This window comes from Rana temporaria, chromosome 11 (genome assembly GCF_905171775.1).
Source record: "Rana temporaria chromosome 11, aRanTem1.1, whole genome shotgun sequence".
Classification (NCBI taxonomy): Eukaryota; Metazoa; Chordata; class Amphibia; order Anura; family Ranidae; genus Rana; species Rana temporaria.
Window position 1 is genome coordinate 119411825 of NC_053499.1, and position 22549 is coordinate 119434373.

The following is a 22549-nucleotide window of genomic DNA, read 5'->3' on the forward strand; positions in this document are numbered from 1 at the left end:
TTCCTCGGCCAGTTCAGCCCTGAAGCCGCCGAGGAGCTCGGCGGGACGAGAGCTCCCATAGAACAACGAGGAAATAGAGAACATGTTCTCTATTTCCTCGCCGAGCTCCTCGTCGGCTTCCTCGGCCGAAAGTGTACACACGACCAGTTTCCTCGGCAGAATTCAGCCAGAAACTCGGTCGGAAGCTGAATTCTGCCGAGGAAACTGGTCGTGTGTACGGGGCCTGAGCATGCATGGATTTTTCTCCGATGGAGTTCCACACAGGCGATCGGAATTTACTATCGTTTTTTTTTGTTCATCGGAAAAATTGAAAACGTGTTCTATTTTTTTACACCGATGGAAAAAAGTACGATGGGGCCCACACACGATCGGTTTCTCAGATGAAAAAAGTCCATCTGACTTTTTTCATCGGGAATACCGATCCTGTGTACACGGCATAACTTCTCACCACTGTGTTCAAAACTTAAAAAAACTGTTGTTTCTGTTGTTTTCATTTAAAGCGGAGCTCCACCCTAAAGTGGATCTTCCACTGATCGGATCCCTCCCCCCCTCCGGTGTCACATTTGACACCTTCCAGGGGGAAGGGGGGGTGCAGATACCTGTCTAAAGAAAGGTATTTGCACCCACTTCCGGCCACAGTCTGCGGGCAGACTGCGGCAGGACGTCACCTCCCTCCCCCGTTGTGCTCTTGGAACACTCGGCTCCCAGAGCACAGCGGGAGCCAATCAGCAGGCGCAGCGCAACTCGCGCATGCGCCATAGGGAACCGGGCAGTGAAGCCGGAGCGCTTCACTTCCTGGTTCCCTCACCGTGGATGGCGGGGGGGGGGGGGCATCAGAGTGACGAGCGATCGCTCGTCCTCTGCTGCGGACGGCGCTGGACTCCAGGACAGGTAAGTGTGCCGATATTAAAAGTCAGCAGCTGCAGTATTTGTAGCTGCTGACTTTTAATTTTTGTTTTTTTTCGGCGGACATCCTATTTAACTAAGCAACAAGTGCAACCAAATTTTTAAAGCATTTATTATCTTTCAGTAAGATTTTGCAACATTTTAGCCAAGACCCTGACTCTGTAGGTAGATTCTTGAAGAGAATTTCACAATCCATAATTTGTGTCGGTAGATTACACCCCCCACCCCCCACATTAGTCATCCCTCACTGTGCCTACAATTACAACTAACATAATGATGATTTTTTTTTTCTAGCCCGTCACCACATGGCAAAATAATTTTAAACTCCTGACCACATTTGGCAATGGGGGTGCTGTGGTGTGTTCAGACTTTTGCATGTAGCAATTTGGGTGCAGTTCATACGTTTGCCTAACTGCAGTGAATATTCTGTGAGAGGTGGCACACAAACCACAGTTTCAGCAATAGATAAAAACAATCGGCAGCTTTTTTTTCTCTGGAGGAAATCAGGACCTGTTAAGTTCAGCATTAAAAAAATTCCCTGCTACCTCCATAATGTATACTTTATGTACACTGAAGAGTGAATTGAATTTGAGTATTGGTGTCTCGGCTCAACAGCAGATCCCAAGTCATACGGACACCAGAATCCTTCCTGTTTGGAATCAGTGCCGCCTCACAGCCAGCATGCCAGTCTCTCTAGGTCAAGGGTGTCGAACTCAATTTCATTGTGGGCCACATCAGCATTATGATTGCCCTCAAAAGGGCCGGTTGTATCTGTAAGATGTCCAGCACATCCCCTCCCCTTACATTAGATGTCAAGAGCCACCCTACCATCAGAAGTTGAGTCCCCCACTCTCCCTTACATCACAGTGCACCCCCTTACCTTATGCTGCTGCTGGGAAGAAGCTGGATGCATTGCTTGAAAGCAGAAAGTAAGGGTCTTGAGGAGGACCAGAGGAGGGCTGGAGCTCTCCGGCAGCTGCAGAAAAGGTGCAAGGGCCTGCGGGTCTTGTGTTTGACACCTGAGCTCTAGGTGATTGTCCCATAACTAAAGCTAGTATTATTCCCCACTTCTATGCCTATTCCACATCACCTGTGCTCCACTCTCAAGAGCCTCCCATGGATAGTCCCTGCTTGGGACAGCCTCACTAATGTATGCACGCTTTCCCTGACCTGTTTGTCATGTAGGCACATAAATAACATCTGCTACCACTTTAAATTAATAGTCCCTCTAAACCAGTCCAAGACAAAACCACACAACTACAGTACAGTATAAACACAATACAAAAGTAATTCCATTAATGGGACCAACTAGTATAAATGGCAGTGTGTAACCAAGTCTAGAATGCTTTTACACACTTGTCATAAGGCAAAGATCACGTTGGTGGTCCACTATATGAAGTTGGCTTAGAAGCTGGCAAAGGAAATTACATAGTTGGAAAGACACCACTTGTGATTTTAAGGGACCACTGACTACTTTTTTTGGTTGTTATGCTCATATGTAAAAAATCTCATTGTTGTAATGCTCTTTAATATTCAATGAGTTTTATGATTTTCTTGCAGCTTCTTCTGGGTCTAGAAGAGGAAATTATAATTTGGGTGAGTATTCAATGCTTCGTTAATTGGTTAAATCAAGGTCTTTAATAACGTATCATCCAAGAATTTAACTGTTAGCTGTTCAAAATGCAAAACGTTTTCCCCAGCTAGTTTAGAGTTTTTTGCTACTGTCAAAACTGGACGCAGAACGTAAATTAAATTAATGGTTGGCCAGTCCTACCATTCACTCAAGTGCCGGCAGCTTGGAAGCATTGTAGCATTCCAACAACTAAGTTGGTGAAATGTATGAACTCAAGGTATTAACTTCTCTTTCTCTGGTAACAACCCAATGGGCTAAATTCAGGTAGCTGCGCCCCTTCTTACGGCCGCGCAGCGTATCGTATTTACGCTGCGCCGCCGTAAGTTTGAGAGGCAAGTGTTGTATTCACAAAGCACTTGCCTCCTAACTTACGGCGGCGTAGCGTAAATGGGGCCGGCGTAAGCACGCGTCATTCAAATGATGTTGAGGGGGGCGTGTTTTATTTAAAATAGGTTGACCCCGCGTATTTTACGTTTTTTTACGAACGGCGCATGCGCCATTCGTGAAAAAATCCCAGTGCGCATGCTCGAAATTCCGACGCAAATCGTCATTGCTTTCGACGTGAACGTAAATTATGTCCAGCCCTATTCGCGAACGACTTACGCAAACAACGTAATAAATTCAAATTTCGAAGCGGGAACGTCGTCCATACTTAACATTGGCTGCGCCACCTAATAGCAGGAGCAACCTTACGCCGAAAAAGCCTAACATAAACGACATGAAAATAAATTGCGCCGGCCGTACGTACGTACGTACGTACGTACATCAGCGTATCTAGGTCATTTGCATATTCTACGCCGAAAACAACGGAAGCGCCCCTAGCGGCCAACGTAATATTGCACACAATTCTACTTTGCCACATTCAAGTTACGTCGGCGGAGGAAGCCTATTTTTTTAGCGTATCTGCCTTAAAGCGGAGTTCCGGCCACAATTTCACTTTTTAAATATAAATACCCCTGTAATACACAAGCTTAATGTATTCTAGTAAAGTTAGTCTGTAAACTAAGGTGCGTTTTGTTAGGTTGTTACAGCATTTAGACACTTTATAAAATAGAAATTGACTGAAGCCATCTTAAGTGTGGGCCTCATGAAGCCAGACTGGATGACTTCCTGGATTTCAGCATTGCAGACCTCGCACATGCTCAGTGCTGCACAAGCAGTGTCATATCAGGTTTCAGCACCTGTGCTGTCCAAGTCACATGATTCTTTGAGACTGGGGAGTGCACAGACTCTTGGAAAGTTACACCCACTACATTCCCAGGAGTCTGTGCGGTGTAGGTTAGGAAGCATTAAGCACCTAGGTGCAGGAAGTGGGAAGATTAACTATTCTGCCTAGCAACAACACTTTGAAGGCATCTAAAAAAAATGTTTTTTTTCGTAAAGGACTAATGACATTTTTTTAAAACTACTGATGTAATGTTATATTTATGGGTGGAACTCCACTTTAAATTGCGCCGGCCGTACGTTTGTGAATCAGCGTATCTAGGTCATTTGCATATTCTACGCCGAAAACAAAGGAAGCGCCCCTAGCGGCCAACGTAATATTGCACACAATTCTACGCCGCCACATTCAAGTTACGTCGGCGGAGGAAGCCTATTTTTTTAGAGTATCTGCCTTTGAGAATCGGCGTAACGATACGCCGGCGCAGATTTGAAATTACGGCGGCGTATCTGGAGATACGCCGCCGTAAAAGCTACCTGAATCTACCCCATTATCTTTTAGACCTATAGATCTTAAGAGAAGGTTCACTTTACCACCTAAATGTTAACTTATAGAGAACTCCACTTGTTTTCATATATTTCAAAGTTTTAAAAAAAATCCTTAACTGTGCTCCTGATAAATGTATAACATACGAAGACTTCTCTTTCTATGACTCATTTTTCTGCTGTATTTTCCAATAGAGCATTGGTTATTCATTAAAATTTATTCTGTGCTTTTTCTTAGAGGGGGTCAGCGTTAAAGTTTTTCTCCGTGGTCGCCCAATCACAATGTACATCCCATCCAACATACAGAACCATGATGACCAGAAGCCGGAACTTCCAAGTGAAAAGCTACAGTTGGAATGGGTGTATCCTAATTTTTTTGTATGGTTTTATACATCTGCCTAGCTAGTTGCAGATTTTGCCTAAATCAATTTTACCATACTAGGCCAATACTATATTTTGACCTCCATGATTTTCCTTGACGCCATTATCTTTAGCTATGGCTGTCGTGGCCGAGACTCTCGATGCACTCTCCGCATGCTGCAGTCTGGAGAGGTGATCTACTTTACTGCCTGCGTCATTGTCATGTGTGATGTGAACCGTGGAACCCAGCGCCATTTTTTGAGGCATACAGACTGTGTACGCTGGTAGGTTAGAAAGGATATAACGCAAAAAATGTTACATTAAATGGCAGGGTGGATTTGATTTAAATTTAGTCGATTTAAATCATAATTTTTAAAGAGCAACTGTAATCTCTGTCCCGCAGCTGCTCCTCCTCTGATCCGCTGTTGACAACAGTCCTATTCACTTTAATGGGACGGCTGGTGATGGGGCAGTGACACAACAAGGTGAGGGACGTGGCAGCAGCAGGTGATTGGACGCCTGCTAACAGGTGCCGCCATGATGGATCTGAAATTACAGGTGCTCTGTAATATAAGGATGCATTCTTGCTGGTAGTTAGTATCTTTAATATTTGCAAACAAAATTAAGGTTTCCTATTTAGAATAATAGACTGTCAGGTTAGTAAAACAGCAATTTTAAAAGTGATTTAATCATACAGTTTGTAGTGTACATAGATTTGCAAAACAATGGGATAAAGGAATATTCCTGAACTTTGTTTTATCTCATGGTTACTGTAACATTGTGTGAATGCATCAATGCAGTGCATGTTATCTCAGCTTGCAGAGCTTGGATTCATTGAATGAGTTTACCAAAAATGTAAATATTGCAGAATAAACAGCCTTAATGCTGCATAACTAAGCTCCATTTCATGCTGAATAAACGAAATTATTATTGTATCTTAACCACTTTAGCCCCGGGCCTGTTTTTCAGAGTCGGTGTTTACGAGACAAAACCATTTTTTTTTGCTAGAAAATTACTTAAAACCCCCAAACATTATATATTTTTTTTTTCTAACACCCTAGAGAATAAAATGGAAGTCATTGCAATACTTTTTGTCACACCGTATTTGCGCAGCGGTCTTACAAGCGCACTTTTTTTTGAAAAAAATCACTTTTTTAAATGAAAAAATAAGACAACAATAAATTTGGCCCAATTTTTTTATATATTGTGAAAGATAATGTTACGCCGAGTAAAATGATACCCAACATGTCACGCTTAAAAATTTCGCCCGCTCGTGGCATGGCGTCAAACTTTTACCCTTAAAAATCTTGATAGGCGACGTTTAAAAAATTCTACAGGTTGCATTTTTTGAGTTACAGAGTAGGCCTAGGGCTAAAATTAATGCTCTCGCTCTAACGATCGCGGCGATACCTCACTTGTGTGGTTTGAATACCGTTTTCATATGTCGGCGCTACTCGCGTATACGTTCGCTTCTACGCGCGAGCTCGTCGGGACGGGGCGCTTTAAAACATTTTTTTTTTTGCTTTTCGCATTTATTTTTATTTATTTTACAATTTTTAACACTGAAAAAAAAAAAAAAAAAAAATTATCACTTTTATTCCTATTACAAGGAATGTAAACATCCCTTGTAATAGAAAAAAGCATGACAGGTCCTCTTAAATATGAGATCTGGGGTCAAAAAGACCTCAGATCTCATATTTAGGCTTAAATGCAAAAAAAAAAAAAAAAAATTTTGGAAATGTCATTTTTTCAAATGACAAAAAAAAAAATGTTTCTTTAAGACGCTGGGCGGGACTGACGTTTTGACGTCACTTCCGCCCAGCGGAGCTATGGGGACGGGCGAAGGAGATTTTTCCTTCAGTCTCGTCCCCGCTCACCATCCGGATGGTCGCGATCTCCTCCGCCGCTACCGACGGCTCCGGTAAGCGGCGGAGGGCGCGGAACAGCGGCGGGAGGGGGGGGGGCCCCTCTCCCGCCACCGATAACGGCGATCTCGCGGCGGATTCGCCGCGGAGACCGCCATTATCGTTAACACGGCCGCCCACAGAAGAGATGAATATCTCGATTGTGGCAGCAGCTGCTACCGTTACCGAGATATTCATCTCTAAAGTGATGACGTATAACGACGGTGGGCGGTCGGCAAGTAGTTAACCACTTCCCGCCGGTCAATGGACAATTGACGTCCGGGAAGTGGTTGTGAAATCCTGACTGAACGTCAATAAACATACAGTGTCGAGGGCTTTGACCAGGGGTCAAGTCCTGGGGAAAAAAATGTGGGAACTCCCACCCAAGATCCACTCCCCCACCAAAAAAAAAAACGATACGCTCATATGCATAATTACTGAACCGCATGTTTTTTCTAAATCCCGCGTTAACTCGAGGCAGACCTCCGCAATGTCTCCTGGGAACAATGACAAAAGCTCCCAGGAGACATTGCGGCATCGAGGAAGTGACGGAATACCCGCACACTACCTGATGAATCCATATACAGGAAGCGGCCAGTAACATAAAGGATTACTAAGGTTCACCTGCCCCTGACAGTGACCCGAGCTGGGCATCGCCGCTTAGTGAAGGATTGGCTCGCATGGCTTGGCTGCTCTCGGCTGTTCTAGTCCTGCAAAGGGAACTGCGTTCCTGCTGTGAAAAAAGTGCAGGAACTTCGTTCCCACGTGTTCCCGCAGGACTTGAGCCCTGGCTTTGACACTGGAGCAGTGCGCTGGCAGGGCGTCAGAAAAAGTCCTGCCAGCAGCTTCTTTGAAGCGCATTGGCAGCGGTGAACTCACTGCTGCTAGTGCGCTCCTGCCCATTGAAATCAATGGGCAGCGCCGCGGTACTGCCGGCAATATGCCGCTGTAACTGCGCATTGACGGAAGTATTAACCCTTTCTCGACTGCTAGCGAAGGTTAAAAGCACCCCGCTAGGGGCTGAAATGCGCCGTAAACCTGACGGTAAAATGGCGGCATTTTACCGCCAATGCTATTGGCGTCGGCAGTGTGAAAAGGGTCTTAGCCACGGCTCATTGATGCGCATGGGGAGTGAAGACTGGCCCGTGAAATTCGATCCAATAAAAGAGCTACTGTAGCCCAAATTGCTGAAAACGTTTATGCTGGTTCTGATAGAAAGGTGTCCAAACACACAGTGCATCGCGAGTTTGTTGCATATGTGGCTGCCTTGCCTCAGACCGGTCAGGGTGCCCATGGTGACCCGTGTTCACAGCCAAAAGCATCTATAATGGACACGTGAGAATCAGAATCAATCTATTGAGGCCCCACCTCACAACTTTCAGGACCTAAAGGATCTGATACTGATTGCCTTTGTGACAGCTACCACAGCATACTGTGGCAAGAGGTCTAGTGGAGTCCATGCCTTGATGGTTTATGGTGAGTGGTCATAATGTTATGGCTGTTTTCAGCCCTGCCCAGTTCTCCTGTATTTTTTGTATTTGCAGCTTAAAGGGATGAAGCATGGTGAGATGTGATTGTATATGTCCTAGATATGTTTTTCTTATTTTGCCTAGACATATACTATACTTATACATGTTTGGACTTCTCTTCACTTCATCTCTGCCCTTTCCTCACACAGTTTAGCTGTTCACCCTGATGGGGTCAGAGTGGCCTCTGGACAAACAGCCGGTGTAGAAAAGGATGGTAAGGTGAGTAAGGATACATCATCTGCAACATACTGTAATCTGTATCTGAGTCTACTAATTTACCGTACATAGCAAAATCAGTTCATGGTCTTGAATAAAGTAGAGAAGGATTACAATATGTGTCAGTTTTTTTTATAGCTGTTGGCGTTTCCACTGGGAAGATTTATCCCTACTTTTTCTCCTTTTGTCACTAGAACAGGAAGTAAGGGAAAATCTCTCTCTACGGGCTCCTGCACACAAGTGCTTATGGACATACAAGATAATTTGAAAATTAAGGGCCAGATTCAGGTAGAAGTGCGGCGGCGTAACGTATCGTAGATACGTTACACCGCCGCAAGTTTTCATCGCAAGTGCCTGATTCACAAAGCACTTGCGATGAAAACTACGCCGGCGTAAGCCCGCGTAATTTAAATGGGCGTGTGCCATTTAAATTAGGCGCGCTCCCGTGCCGGACCTACTGTGCATGCTCCGTTTCGTAACTCCCGCCGTGCTTTGCGCAAAGTGACGTCATTTTTTTGAACGGCGACGCGTGTAGCGTAATTCCGTATTCCCGGACGGCTTACGCAAACGACGTGAATTTTTAAATTTCGACGGGGGAACGACGGCCATACTTTATACAGCAATACGATTGCTGTGTAAAGTTAAGGCACCAAAAACGGATCGCCGTAACTCCTAATTTCCATACCCGACGCTGGTTTACGACGCGAACTCCCCCCAGCGGCGGCCGCGGTACTGCATCCTAAGATCCGACAGTGTAAAACAATTACACTTGTCGGATCTTAGGGATATCTATGCGTAACTGATTCTATGAATCAGTCGCATAGATACGACGGAGTATCTGAGATACTCCGTCGTATCTCCTTTGTGAATCTGGCCCTAATTTCTTTGCTCAATGCACACAGCTTTGGCTGTACGTGGGTTTACGCTGCAACCTGTGTAAACGTTCACATGCGTATGGGCAAGGTGTTACAGCCACCCATTACTATGGGAGGCTGTATGCAGCAGCTGTGTATTCCAGGCACGGAATTACAGTGGCAATTTACACCCTGTACCAAAAAGTCCATGTGTGCATAAGGCCTAATGAAGATACAAACAGCAATAAAATGTATCTATTCACACCTGAGCATTTCAAAGTTTTTCGCGATTTTGCTGTGATTTTTACTGCATTTTTGCTGCGATTTTGTACAGGTCACCAATGTAAAAAGCAGAAAAATGCCTGTAATCTGCCCCAAAGAAGATGTTCTTCTTTGAGCTTAAAGGGGTTGTAAAGGATTTTTTCCCCCTAAATAGCTTCCTTTACCTTAGTGCAGTCCTCCTTCACTTACCTCATCCTTCAATTTTGGTTATAAATGTCCTTATTTCTTCTGAGAAATGCTCACTTCCTGTTCTTCTGTCTGTAACTACACACCGTAATGCAAGGATTTCTCCCTGGTGTGGAGAAAGCCTCTTGAGGGGGGAGGGGGCGAGCAGGCAAGTCAGGACACTCTCTACTTTACAGATAGAGAAAGGAGCTGTGTGTTAGTGGGTGTTCTGACACTCCTGCTCGCCCCCTCAAGAGGCTTTCTCCACACCAGGAAGAAAAAGCCTTGCATTACTGTGTGGAGTTACAGACAGAAGAACAGGAAGTGAGGATTTCTCAGAAGAAATAAGGACATTTAAAAGCAAAATTGAAGGATGAGGTAAATGAAGGAGGACTGCACTAAGGTAAAGGAAGCTATTTAGGGGGGGAAAAAAATCCTTTACAACCCCTTTAAGGCATTTTGCTTCAGGTGACAAAACGCTCAGATGTGAACAGGTGGGATTTTGCTTGTTGGGCATTTTTCAGGCGTTTTTTTGTTTGTTTTTTTTGCTGTATGTGTAATCATTAGGGTAATTGCCTTTCTTTTCCTGTCTCAATGACATCTTGTGTATTCATATGTGTCTGGAAATAAGGGGAAATCTTAGCGTAAAATTGAGCCAGATTAGTGTGGCACCACATCCATAAATGATCAAAAAAAATGGGAAAGAAAATAGGACTTGGAAGGTAAACTCAAATAAAAAGAATGAGTACTCTAAATGTATAAAAATACAAAGGTACTGGGCCAGACTCAGTGTAGTATTATAATATTCTTTTAATGGAATAAACAAATTAAGCCAAATGGCTACTCACAAAGGCAGATAATGAACAGGCATATAGAAAGTGGGGTTCCGGGGTCACTGTGCGTTCCACGGTAGGCGATATGGGTATCTGTGATGGTTGTAACTGGCCGCAGGATAGTGGAGTAGCGTTGGTAAATCTATATTCTGTGTCCAGAAAGCTGGAGAGGCTACATGCCGTATGATGTCAATGGCGTCTGTAGACAGGAAGACAGGAACCGGAAGTGACGTGGCGGCCAATAGGATGACTCGTTTTACAGCATCCGCTGTTTCCTCAGATGGAGGAATCAGATCTGAGGAAACAGCGGATGCTGTGAAACGTGTCATCCTATTGGCCGCTACATCACTTTCGATTTATGGAGCTTGTGTTCTACGCTGGGACGCACTTCCAGTTCCTGTCTTCCTGTCTACGGACGCCATTGACATCATACGGCGTGTAGCCTCTCCAGCTTTCTGGACACAGACAGAGTTACCACCGCTACTCCACCATCCTGCGGCCGGTTACAACCATCACGGATATCCACATCGCCCACCGTGGAATGCACAGTGACCCCGAAACCCCACTTTCTATATGCCTGTTCATTATCTGCCTTTGTGAGTAGCCATTTGGCTTTATTTGTTTATTCCATTAAAAGAAAATTCGAATACTACACAGATTTTGGCGCACCCTGTCCTTTTCCCTTTTGCTTCACAGAGTTGTGCTTCACACTCAAGGTCGCAGCCACCAGTGTTAATTTGAACTGATTACTTGCCCCTTCATATTCATCTTTGGGACTACTATAGACAGTCCTAAGTTGATCCTTGCGCCATCTCTCCTTTTCTTGTTAGCATTGTGGTAATGCATGTGACATTGCAACGCACAGTAATACGCAATATACTTGTTGGTGCAATGCAGTGCCATTCTTTTTGAATGGCACCCAGTTATATCTTCCTAATCTGAAGTCAACAGATTGTAATGCATTTTATTTAAAAAAACAAGGTTCATATCCAATTTTGGACATGCGTGGGTGTGTTGGCAGCCCATTGAAAATGAATATACTGCCTTAACACAATGCATGTTAATGCTCATGCCAAAATTCATCATACAAATATAAATGGACACTGATGCCCCGTACACGTGCAGGATTTCCGACGGGAAAACTTCCTGTCGGAAATCCCGAGGGGAAATACCCTACACATGGGCAGTTTTCCCGACAGGAAAACTGCGATGGAGCTTTGGCCGGGAATCCCGGCCGTGTGTATACTCCATTGCAGTTTTTCTCATAGGAAACTGCCAAAAACTGCCAGGCAAAAGTCCGCTGGTTTCCCCGGCGGGAAAAAAGAGAACTGGTTCTCTTTTTTTGTCCAGCGGTTTTTGGGCAGTTTTCCTGTCAGAAAAACTGCGAGGAGCATACACACGGCCAGGATTCCCGGCCAAAAGCTCTCCTCGCGGTTTTCCCGTCTGGAAAACTGATCATGTGTACAGAACATTAGACTGGGTTCACACTTTAGAACTTAGCGGCCCACAGCATGAGTCGAGTGCTTCTCCATTCACCGTATCCGGTACGATTTTAGCCTGAATTTTGGGCTAAATTCAGACCTGAAACACACAAGTCTACTGTAACTAAAAATGGTACTTGATCTTCTATTCCTGCCTGCAGACTTCTCCTAGTTATTATTACTATACAGGATTTATATAGCGCCAACAGTTTGCGCAGTGCTTTACAGCATAATTGACCTATAAATCGCACTACAATATATAATATATGCTGTTTTGAAAAGACATGTAACAGGATTTATTTCATAGACTGTTGTAGTTTTGTTTTCAAGTCACAGATTGGATTGGGCTAGGGTGTAAAGTGGCTTCTGTAATATTATTCTGGTTTCTAACTTGGAACTGTATGTACAGAGTCCACAGTGCTGGAGATATTTTTGGAATTCTTTTAAACTGTGAGTAGGAGACGGTAAATACAAGATCACTCCACTAAAGCTCATGTTTCTTGTAAAAGGTCCAACTTTGCAGACTGTAAGAGTTTGTTAAATCTCTGTGTATTGCAATGCATCCACTCAAAGGCTACAGCTTAATTATATGGCTGGCGGGAAGCCCTGGGCCAGATGCTGCTATTGCTGCAGAGCAGAATGCTTGATGGGGGGTCTCTGTAACCTGATAGAATATAAATATCACACAGTGAATGTTATGCAGAATTTTAGCTAATGTTAAAAAGCTAGCAATACTTTTTTTTTTAAACCTTTCTCTTTCATTTGAACTTGCAATACAGTATTATGTATTAGTATTTTCATGAATATCATACTCTTCATAAAGCTGCATGTCTAGAATTTGGTGAGATTCACATTTTGGAAGGTGCAAGACGTGATTGTTTGAATCAGAGTTTGGTCACAATAAATAAATACAGTATTGGAACTATTAGAAAATATAAAAAGGATCCTGCAGCTAACATACACATTTTTCCTCTAGGAATGTAGGGCCAGATTCACATAGAATTACGTTACACTGCGGCGGCGTAACGTATCCCATTTACGTTACACCGCCCCAGGTTTACAGCGTAAGTGCCTGATTCACAAAGCACTTACCTGTAAACTTGCGGTGGCGTATCGTAAATCCGCTCGGCGCAAGCCCGCCTAATTCAAATGGGGCGGGCACCATTTAAATTAGGCGCGTTCCCGCGCCAAACGTACTGCGCATGCTCCGTCCCTAAAATTACCCGACGTGCATTGCGCTAAATGACGTCGCAAGGACGTCATTGGTTTTGGCGTTAACGTAAATGGCATCCAGCGCCATTCACGGACGACTTACGCAAACGACGTGAAATTTAAAAATTTGACGCGGGAACGACGGCCATACTTAACATTGGTTAGGCCAACAAGAGGGCATGCTCAGTTTTACGCGACGCATCTCTACGGAAACGACGTAAATTTAGATCGACGGGCAAAGCGGACGTTCGCGAATTGCCGTAACTAGTCATTTGCATATTCTACGCCGACCGCAATGGAATCGCCACCTAGCGGCCGGCCTAGAATTGCAGCCTAAGATCCGACAGTGTAACACAGTTACACCTGTCGGATCTTAGGGCTATCTATGCGTAACCTGATTCTATGAATCAGGCGCATAGATACGACAATCGTATCTCTTTTGTGAATCTGGCCCATACTTTTTAATAAATCCCACCCTTTGTTTTATGTTTTCAATTTCTCTTTATTAGTCTTTTTCTTTATCACCCTTTGTTTTAAATGAATGTTGTAGAAGACTATCAATGCAGTCACTATATCAGTAATGACTTTGGTTTATATATGAAATCTCATTGCAGCCTATTGTGTTTATATGGGATTCATCAACACTCCAGATACTGCATCAGATTGGTCTTGGATTCTTTGAAAGAGGTGTTGGCTGTCTTGCCTTTTCCATCCAGGTAGGTTTCCGCAATCACAAAACATTCTGTTCCTGAAAATTTAGGCTGGGTTCACATATGTGCGAATTGGATGCAGATTTCACCACATCCAATTCGCATGACATGCAAGTGTGCCCGGTTTGCAATGACACTGGTTCACACAGGTCCGGGAAGGCTGTGGTCCACATTCTAAAAGGATCCTGTGCGTCTTGGGTCCCCCCCCCCCCACGGAGCTCCAGGCTCCTCCTCTTCTCGAGTGCCCCTATGGAGAGCTGCTTTCCATGGGGGCACTCATGTGGGCTCGCTCCCAAGCCCTGCTATTGTGTCCACAGACAGCAGGACTCGGCCGCACCCCCCCTCGTGTCACTAGATTTGATTGACAGCAGTGTGTCCTGGCTCGCAATGAAGACAGTTCACACAGGTCCAGGGAAACCATGGTCCACATTCCAAAAGGGTCCTGTGCATCTTTGGTCCGGTTCAGGCACGAATTCAGGAAAGAATTCAAACCTGAACCGGTGAACAGGGAAACACCAGGCCCCATGCTGGGAACCGCGGCCGCACATATGTGAACCCGGCTTTACTAGTAGTGATTTAAACAAATAAAACGAAAAAGGTGGTAGTGCAGCCCTTAAAGCGATATTAAACCCAAAACCAAAAAATGTTTATATTGCAGCTTACCAATCATTAGATGGGGTGGCTGCATCAGTTTTCTTTTTTTTTATGCTTTTTCCCTCTTTTTTGATCTGGCCAGTAACACACCTCCTGTATTAAAGTGCCTCCATTCTGGATAAAGGATGACAGGGGCACCTTTGGATAGCAGCAATGTCAGTTAAGGGGAGAGGGTAGTGTTAAATGTACTAGTAGATTTAAATACACTAACAAATTGAAGCCAAACTCAAGCTCACATATTATATAATCAGTTACAGCAGTTTTTTTTATTTTTCGATAAAGGTTTTACATAAATAAAAACTGGTGATCATTGTAAGCCCCCCCCCCCCCTGTCAATGATACATTTGGAAGAAAGCTTGCCCTTTTGAAAAACAGCAGACCCGAAGGCCCCCTTTTTTTTTCTATAAAAAAAAATAAATTTTTTTTTTATATATTTTTTTTTTTGTTTTTATTTTGTAAGGGGCCCAGAGGTCCCCAGGGCAACCCCCCAATTCGTGACAACCCCCCACTCTTCTCAATTAGTGGTGGCACCCCCCGCTTTTCAATTCGTGGCAGCCCCCCCGCTTCTCAATTTGAGGTGGCAACACCCCCCCCCCCCCCCAGTTCTCTGCTCCTGGGGGCTCATGCCTGAAGCTGTGTAAGGGCTGGGGACCATCCAGGCCACAGGAACCTCTATGGTTAATACAGCTTCCTGATCACACAGGAGTGACCGGAAAGACACCTGAGGGCGGTGGGAGGGGGGGGGTCCCCGCTGCCTGTAAAAGCCATCCAGTAATACCAGCAGGCATTATTTTATTCAGATATCACCACTTCAACCTTAGGACGTTTTATATGAAGTCCTATGGGCGGGAAGTGGTTAAAGTAATGACCGTTAAGCTGAACACCAGTTAATGCAATTATATATTAAAGTGGAGGTTCACCCTTTAAAAAAAATTCTGACATCACACGGAGTCGAGCCATCCTACCGACAGAATGCCGGTGTTTTTTTTTTTTTCTCAGCACATACCTCGTTATCATTCTGTCGGTAGGATGGCTCGACTCCGTGTGATGTCAGAATTTTTTTTGAGGGTGAACCTCCACTTTAATGTTAGTATCTGCATTTGTCTTTATATCAGCTTCTTGTAATCTCATGTACAGCATGGTTTGGACTGGTAGAAAGAAAGCCAGCACTAGGAGCTATATATAAAGTCAAGGCCCACCTCACCCCAAAATGCTCTACTATAACTGATAGCTAAAATATCATTTTGAATAGGCAGGTCCTGTAAGTAGAATGATCCATAATGAAAAGGTGCACAAAGGATGGGTGCACTATAAAACCCAAGTATAATATATTAAAGTGCAGGAGTACATTCACTTATTGTGATCACCAGGTACACACAACTTTGTATGGGCCAGTGAAGATTTCAGTAGGCAGGCCCCTCTCTGCATTGTAGCTTTATAGCAAAATACTTCAGGCTCTTTTCTTTCTTATTACCGGTACATTCTTTTTTGGCAAAGCAATTACCTGAAACGGTGTGATTGCTGTGAGGACACCAAATTCAGAAGATGAAAAAACACCAAGGCCCAGATTCTCGTAGATGGGCGCAAAATTGTGCGGGTGTAACGTATGTCATTTACGTTACGCCGCCGCAAGTTTTTCAGGCAAGTGCATTATTCACAAAGCACTTGCCTGTAAAGTTGCGGCGGCGTAGCATAAATCACCCGGCGGAATTCAAATTCGGCGGGTAGGGGGCGTGTTTCATTTAAATGAAGCACGTCCCAGCGCCGAACGAACGGCGCATGCGCCGTCCCTAAAATATCCCAGTGTGCATTGCTCCAAATGACGTCGCAAGGACGTCATTGGTTTCGACGTGAACGTAAATGACGTCCAGCCCCATTCACGGACGACTTACGCAAACAACGTAATTTTTAAAATTTTCAGCGCGGGAACAACGCCCATACTTAACATTGGCTGCACCTCATAGATCCAGGGGCAACTTTACGCCGGGAAAAGCCCAACGTAAATGTCGTAACTTTACTGCGTCGGCCGCGCGTACATTCGGGAATTTGCGTATCTAGCTAATTTGCATACTCGACGGGGAAATTGACGGAAGCGCCACCTAGCGGGCAAAAAAAAAATTGCAGTTAAGATCCGACGGCGTAAGAGACTTACGCCTGTCGGATCTAATGGATATAGTACCGTCTCTTACGCTGATTAATTTTTTTTCTTCCGTTACTTAGGCTTTAATAAACTGCAAGAAACATTTAGGGGCAGATTCTCGTAGATCGCCGCATCTCTGCGGCGGCGTAACGTATCTCATTTACGTTACGCCGCCGCAAGTTTTACGGGCAAGTGCTTGATTCACAAAGCACTTGCCTGTAAAGTTGCGGCGGCGTAGCGTAAATCCCCCGGCGCAAGCCCGCCTAATTCAAATGATCCGGGTAGGGGGCGTGGATCATTTAAATTAGGCGCGTTCCCGCACCAAACGTACTGCGCATGCGCCGTCCCTAAAATTTCCTGACGTGAATTGCGCTAAATGACGTCGCAAGGACGTCATTGGTTTCGACGTGAATGTAAATGGCGTCCAGCCCTATTCACGGACGACTTACGCAAACAACGTAAATTTTCAAATTTCGACGCGGGAACGACGGCCATACTTACCATTGACTGCGCCTCATATACTCAGGGGCAACTTAACGCGTCGCAAATCTAACGTAAACGTCGTAACTTCACTGCGTCGACCGCGCGTACGTTCGGGAATTTGCGTATTTTGCTAATTTGCATACTCGAACGGGAAAACGACGGAGGCAACATCTAGTGGCGGAAAAAAAAATTGCATTTAAGATCCGACAGCGTAAGAGCCTTACGCCTGTCGGATCTAATGGTTATCTATGCGTAACTGATTCTAAGAATCAGTCGCATAGATACGACGGCGCTACGCAGAGATACGACAGCGTATCTGGAGATGCGCCGTCGTATCTCTTTTGAGAATCTGGGCCCAAATGCGTTATCTGCAGAGAATGAATCATTTTGATCACAAAATGCATCATTAGGAGAACTTTTTTTCACTGCATTTCATCTCTGAGCTTTCCACATTCAGTATTTTATTAATTCTTTATTTTAAAGTTTTCTTTTCATTTTCCATAATAATCTGTGAACATTATACAACATTGTATAACCTTATATAACACAAAAAATACATTTCGGGTATCCATATACTCGTACACTGCTTACACCGACTACATAACTACAACAGAATTTCTATTATTGTACCGTTACACTTAACCACTACTTGTTCTGGATTACCCCGACCTATACCTCGCCTACCCGTTTCCAGATCTTCCCTTATCCACCCCCCTTCCACCCTTCCCCCCCCCCCCTCCCCAAAAAAAAAAAAAAAAAAAAAAAAAAAAAGGGCATCCATGTCACTCCCATATTCTCCCTGCATCTCCGCCGTCTCCTTCCTCTACTCCTCCCCCCTCAAAGCTCTCCTTCTCTGTATCTTATATAGGGATCCCATATCAGTCTGTACCTATCTTCTTGTTCTCTTATGCCCATGGTAAGCTTTTCCATTTGTTGAATTTCCGAAATTCTACCTAGCCATTGCTGTTTGTTTGGGATGTTTGTACTTTTCCACAGGATTGGGATACACGCCCTAGCTGCAACTAGTAGATGTCTTAACAAAGATTTTTTGAACCTGGCCACAGAGATTGGTAAATCCAGCAGTAAATACGTGGCGGGATTGCCTCCCAGATCCACCTCCACAATATCCTTAACCGTGTCTCTAACCATTTTCCAGAAATCCCCCAACTTTGCACATGTCCAGAAAATATGTAACATATTTCCCTTTTCCCTACCGCATCGCCAACATCTATCTGACACCTCCGGAAATATCCGGTTTAACACTACTGGGGTTTTGTACCATCTGATTAAGATTTTGTAACCTCCCTCTTGGTATCTGGTGGCCAAAGATGCTTTATGTGTGAAATTAAAAATTTTCGTTCTCTGGTTTTCCGTGAAGGCAACCTCCAACTCTCTTTCCCAAGCTCTTATGAACGGTAAGTCAGTCGGTGCTGCCTCGTCCACCCATAGGCTATACATCAATGAGAGGCCATGTCTTATCTCTTCCCCCTTTAAGCATATTTCCTCATAACCTGAGAGATCTCTAAGCGGTTTCCCTTTTGGGTTCATAGCTCTGATTGCCGTTTTTAGTTGATTTTGTCTCATTGGGTCGAGTTCGTTTATTGGTGGTTCCTCCCTTTCATCCCTTCCAGCCCTGTGAGTCTCCCCCTCAAAGTGTATTACTCTACTCCAGCCTAACCGTTTTAGCGTCTTAAAGTGTGTATCTTCTATCCCTAACTGAAATTTCGGATTCCCCAAAACCGGGGTAAGTGGGCTTGGGAGGACCGAGCATTTCGTTTTCCTGAATAATTTTTTCATTACTCGCAAGGTGGCCCCTATTGTTGGATGTTTCTTTACTTCTCCTGGTATATCTACTTCCTGTATCCACGCCATACCTTCCAATGGGATATTTGTGATCATTTGCTCTATATGGATCCAGGGTTTATGCTTCTCTCGTGTACACCACTCGACCACTCTTGCCATGTGGGCTGCTTCGTGATATCCCACTGGGTCAGGAAAGCCCACTCCTCCCCTCTCCTTGGGTAGCGCTAATATTTCCCTACGTATTCTCGCCTTTTTCCCTGCCCATACAAACTGCACGAACCTAGATCTTAAGTCCTTTAAGTAACTCGGGGGAATCTTTACCGGTAGAGTTTGGAATAGATAAAGTAGTCTTGGTAGCACATTCATTTTTAAGATGCTAATTCTCCCGAACCATGAGTACGTTTCTTTTTCCCATCTAATGAAGTCAGATTTAATTTGCCTCGTCAACGGAACAAAATTCAATTCAAAAATTCTATTTAAATTTTTTGATATTTTTGTTCCTAGATAGAGTATGTGCGATTCTGACCATTTAAAGGGAAAGTTCACTGTTAGCTGGTCTTTTGCCTGTTTGTTTACTTCTATCCCCATTGCCTCTGACTTGGTGTAATTTACTTTGAAATTAGAGAGGGCTCCGTATTCCCTTATCTCTCTCATCAAAGGTGGCAATGATAATTCTGGGGCCATTATTGAGAACAAGAGATCATCTGCGAAAGCCGCCACTTTGTATTCCACTCCTTTAACCTGATATCCCCTTATGTCTGCATTTGATCTAATTGTCCTCAAAAATGGCTCCAGTGTTAAAATAAATATAATCGGGGAGAGCGGGCAACCTTGTCTGGTCCCGTTCTGGATTGGAAATGAATCAGATAACACTTCATTAACCTTTACCCTTGCCGACGGGCAAGAGTAGAGGCTTGCAATCCAATTCTGCATGCCTACACCCAGCCCTATGTACTTAAGTGTAGCCTTCAAGAAGCCCCAATCCACCCTATCGAAGGCTTTCTCTGCATCAGTTGAAATAAGTGCTATTGGTTTATGGTGGACTTGGGCCAAGTGAATGGTACTTAACACTCTTTGAGTATTCTCCCTTCCCTCTCTTCCAGGTACAAAGCCCACCTGGTCTGGATGTACGAGGGGTGGGATATTGGGTGCTAGTCTGTTGGCAATTATCTTTGAAAATATTTTTAAGTCTATGTTCAACAATGATATCGGTCGATAGCTCGCACAGACTGTGGGATCTTTCCCTTCCTTGGGGATGACAGCTATGTGTGCCCCTAATGTTTCTCTTCTCATCGGGTGTCCTTCTTTCAGAGAATTAAAGGCCTCTAAAAATTTCGGTATTATTTTATCTTGGAAAATTTTGTAGTACCGGAGCGTATAGCCATCTGGCCCTGGTGATTTACCTGGTTTCATTTCCTTTATTACTTCCTGACATTCCTTTGCTGTGATCGGACCTTCCATACTTTCTATCTTTTCCTCTGGTATTTTAGGCATTTCTGACTTCATTAGATATTCTTTTACTCTCACTTCTCTGTTATGTACTTTCTCTACCTGAGATTGATTAGTCAGTTGGTACAGATCTCTGTAGTACTCTCTGAATGCGTTTGCTATTAAATGTGAGGGGCTCACTAATTTATCTCCCTGTGTTTTTATTTTCTCTATATGTTTTCTAGCTCTAGACTCTCTCAGTGCATTCGCAAGCATTTTGCTAGGTTTATTGCCGAATTCATAGTAAGCCCTTCTACATCTATTCAGCTGGGCTTTCGCCTTGTCCATCAATAGTAAATTTAGTTTCTCCCGTAAGGATATCAGTCTTTCCTCCTTTCCTATTTTCTGCACTTTCTTATGTTCATTTTCCACCGTTTTAATTTCTCTTAGTAAGGAATCTATTTTTGCTCCTAGTTTTCTCTTCCTCTGTGCCCCCAATGAAATCAGTATTCCCCTTAGGTAACACTTATGTGCTTCCCACTTACAAAGTGGGGATGTTCCATCGTCCCTGTTTGTATCAAAAAATATCTCTATTTCCTGCCCAATCTTCTCCTCATATTCTGGGTCCTTGATTAAGGTCTCGTTGAGCTTCCAGTTCCATTCTCTAGGTCCTGTTACTCCCCAGTCAATAAGACAACTGACTGGGGCATGATCTGAAATTGTAATCGACCCAATTGAGGATTCTTTTAAATTCAACAGGACTGCTCGGTCAAGGAAGATATAGTCGATTCGTGTGTAGGTTTTGTGTTTGTGGGAGTAAAAGCTATAATCTCTGTCGTGTACATGCTGGGATCTCCAGCTGTCCACTATTTGCAGGTCGTACAACATATTTCTTACTTGTCTAAGTTTAGAATTAGATATGCTGTAGGACCCCCTGGAAGAGTCCATTTTCGGATCCAACAGCATATTCATGTCTCCTCCTACTATAAGGGCCCCTTCTTTGTTTTCTTTTATTATTTCTACAAATTTACCCATAGTGGACACTGGGTCTTCATTGGGGAGATAAATATTTACTAATGTAACCTTTCTTTCATTTATTAGGCCTTTTATCAATATGAACCTCCCTTCTTCATCAGTCACTACCTTAGATTCTTTCCAAGTTATGTTTTTGGCAAATAAAATAGCTACTCCATTCGCTTTTGATGACTGGGAAGCCCCCATATATACCACTGGGAATCTCTGGCTCTTCCATTTTGGAATCTTATCTTTTCTGAAGTGGGTTTCCTGTAAAAACACAATATGTGTTTTTAATCTCCCCAATTCATACATCAGTTTCGTTCTTTTTTCCGGGATATTAAGCCCTTTCACATTGTACGATGTTATATTTAGTCTATGCATTTCTGATCTCATAGTTACGTTGTCGTTTATATACCCGATTTTCCTAACCCCCGTCAACTTTTACCACCGGTCTGAGCCCTTATCTCCCATAAGGCATATGAGGAGAGAGGAAGGCGACCGGCCCGATTAACCCTAATGGAAGGACACAAGATGAGGAAAAAAAAAAAAAAAAAAAAAAAAAAAAAAAAACACCCCCGGGTCCCCCCCCCCCTTGTATCTCAGGCTCAAGATCTCCGTCCAGATGTCTGAGTAATTGTGAGAGGAAAAAAAAAAAAAAAAAAAAAAAAAATTTAAGAAAAAACAACCCCACGCGTCTCCGACTTCCCTCCTACAGGAGGAGAGACGCTAAATGGGGGGAAGTGTGAGAGCACAGCGGAGAGTCTCCTCCGGTTCCCCTATCAGCACTCACCCTCTTTCTTTTTAAATCTAAGTCTATTGCCCCTCACCCCTCCATTTCTATGAAAACTTATCGCTAACCATCCGGTTTACTAGCGGCCAATGTTGTCCTTCTACACAGACTTCTCCTCTTATCTCAAACTTTTCCCATAAGTAATATGTAAGTTATGCTTATTTGGATATATTACATATACATTAATAAAACCGAAAACAAAACCAGCAAAGGCGCTTTAAACCAAAATTTCAAAACATAATTTCACATCTCTATGATCACATATAGGTTAGCACCTACCTCTTCCCTTACCCCCATAACCCCCTCTCATGTTCCCGGTAACATCTTCTGTTCCCCCTCTGAACCTCCCCAACACCCCCACCACCCCCCCCTCCCCTCTCTCACAGCTCCTTGTCGTCTCAACTCACTCCCCACACTGAGCCGTCAACCTTGCCTTTTACTC

General features: G+C 43.9%; 1 protein-coding gene across 2 annotated transcripts in view; it reads left to right on the forward strand.

Annotated features, from left to right (window-relative positions):
• EML3 (EMAP like 3) overlaps window positions 1-22549 on the forward strand; it is a 148053-nt gene that overhangs the window by 83211 nt on the left and 42293 nt on the right. For both annotated transcript variants that reach the window (XM_040328946.1, XM_040328947.1), the window contains exons 6-10: window positions 2467-2502; window positions 4485-4608; window positions 4741-4890; window positions 8189-8258; window positions 13697-13798. In XM_040328946.1, coding sequence (XP_040184880.1) covers window positions 2467-2502; window positions 4485-4608; window positions 4741-4890; window positions 8189-8258; window positions 13697-13798 — 482 coding nt within the window. The remainder of the gene's footprint in view (window positions 1-2466; window positions 2503-4484; window positions 4609-4740; window positions 4891-8188; window positions 8259-13696; window positions 13799-22549) is intronic.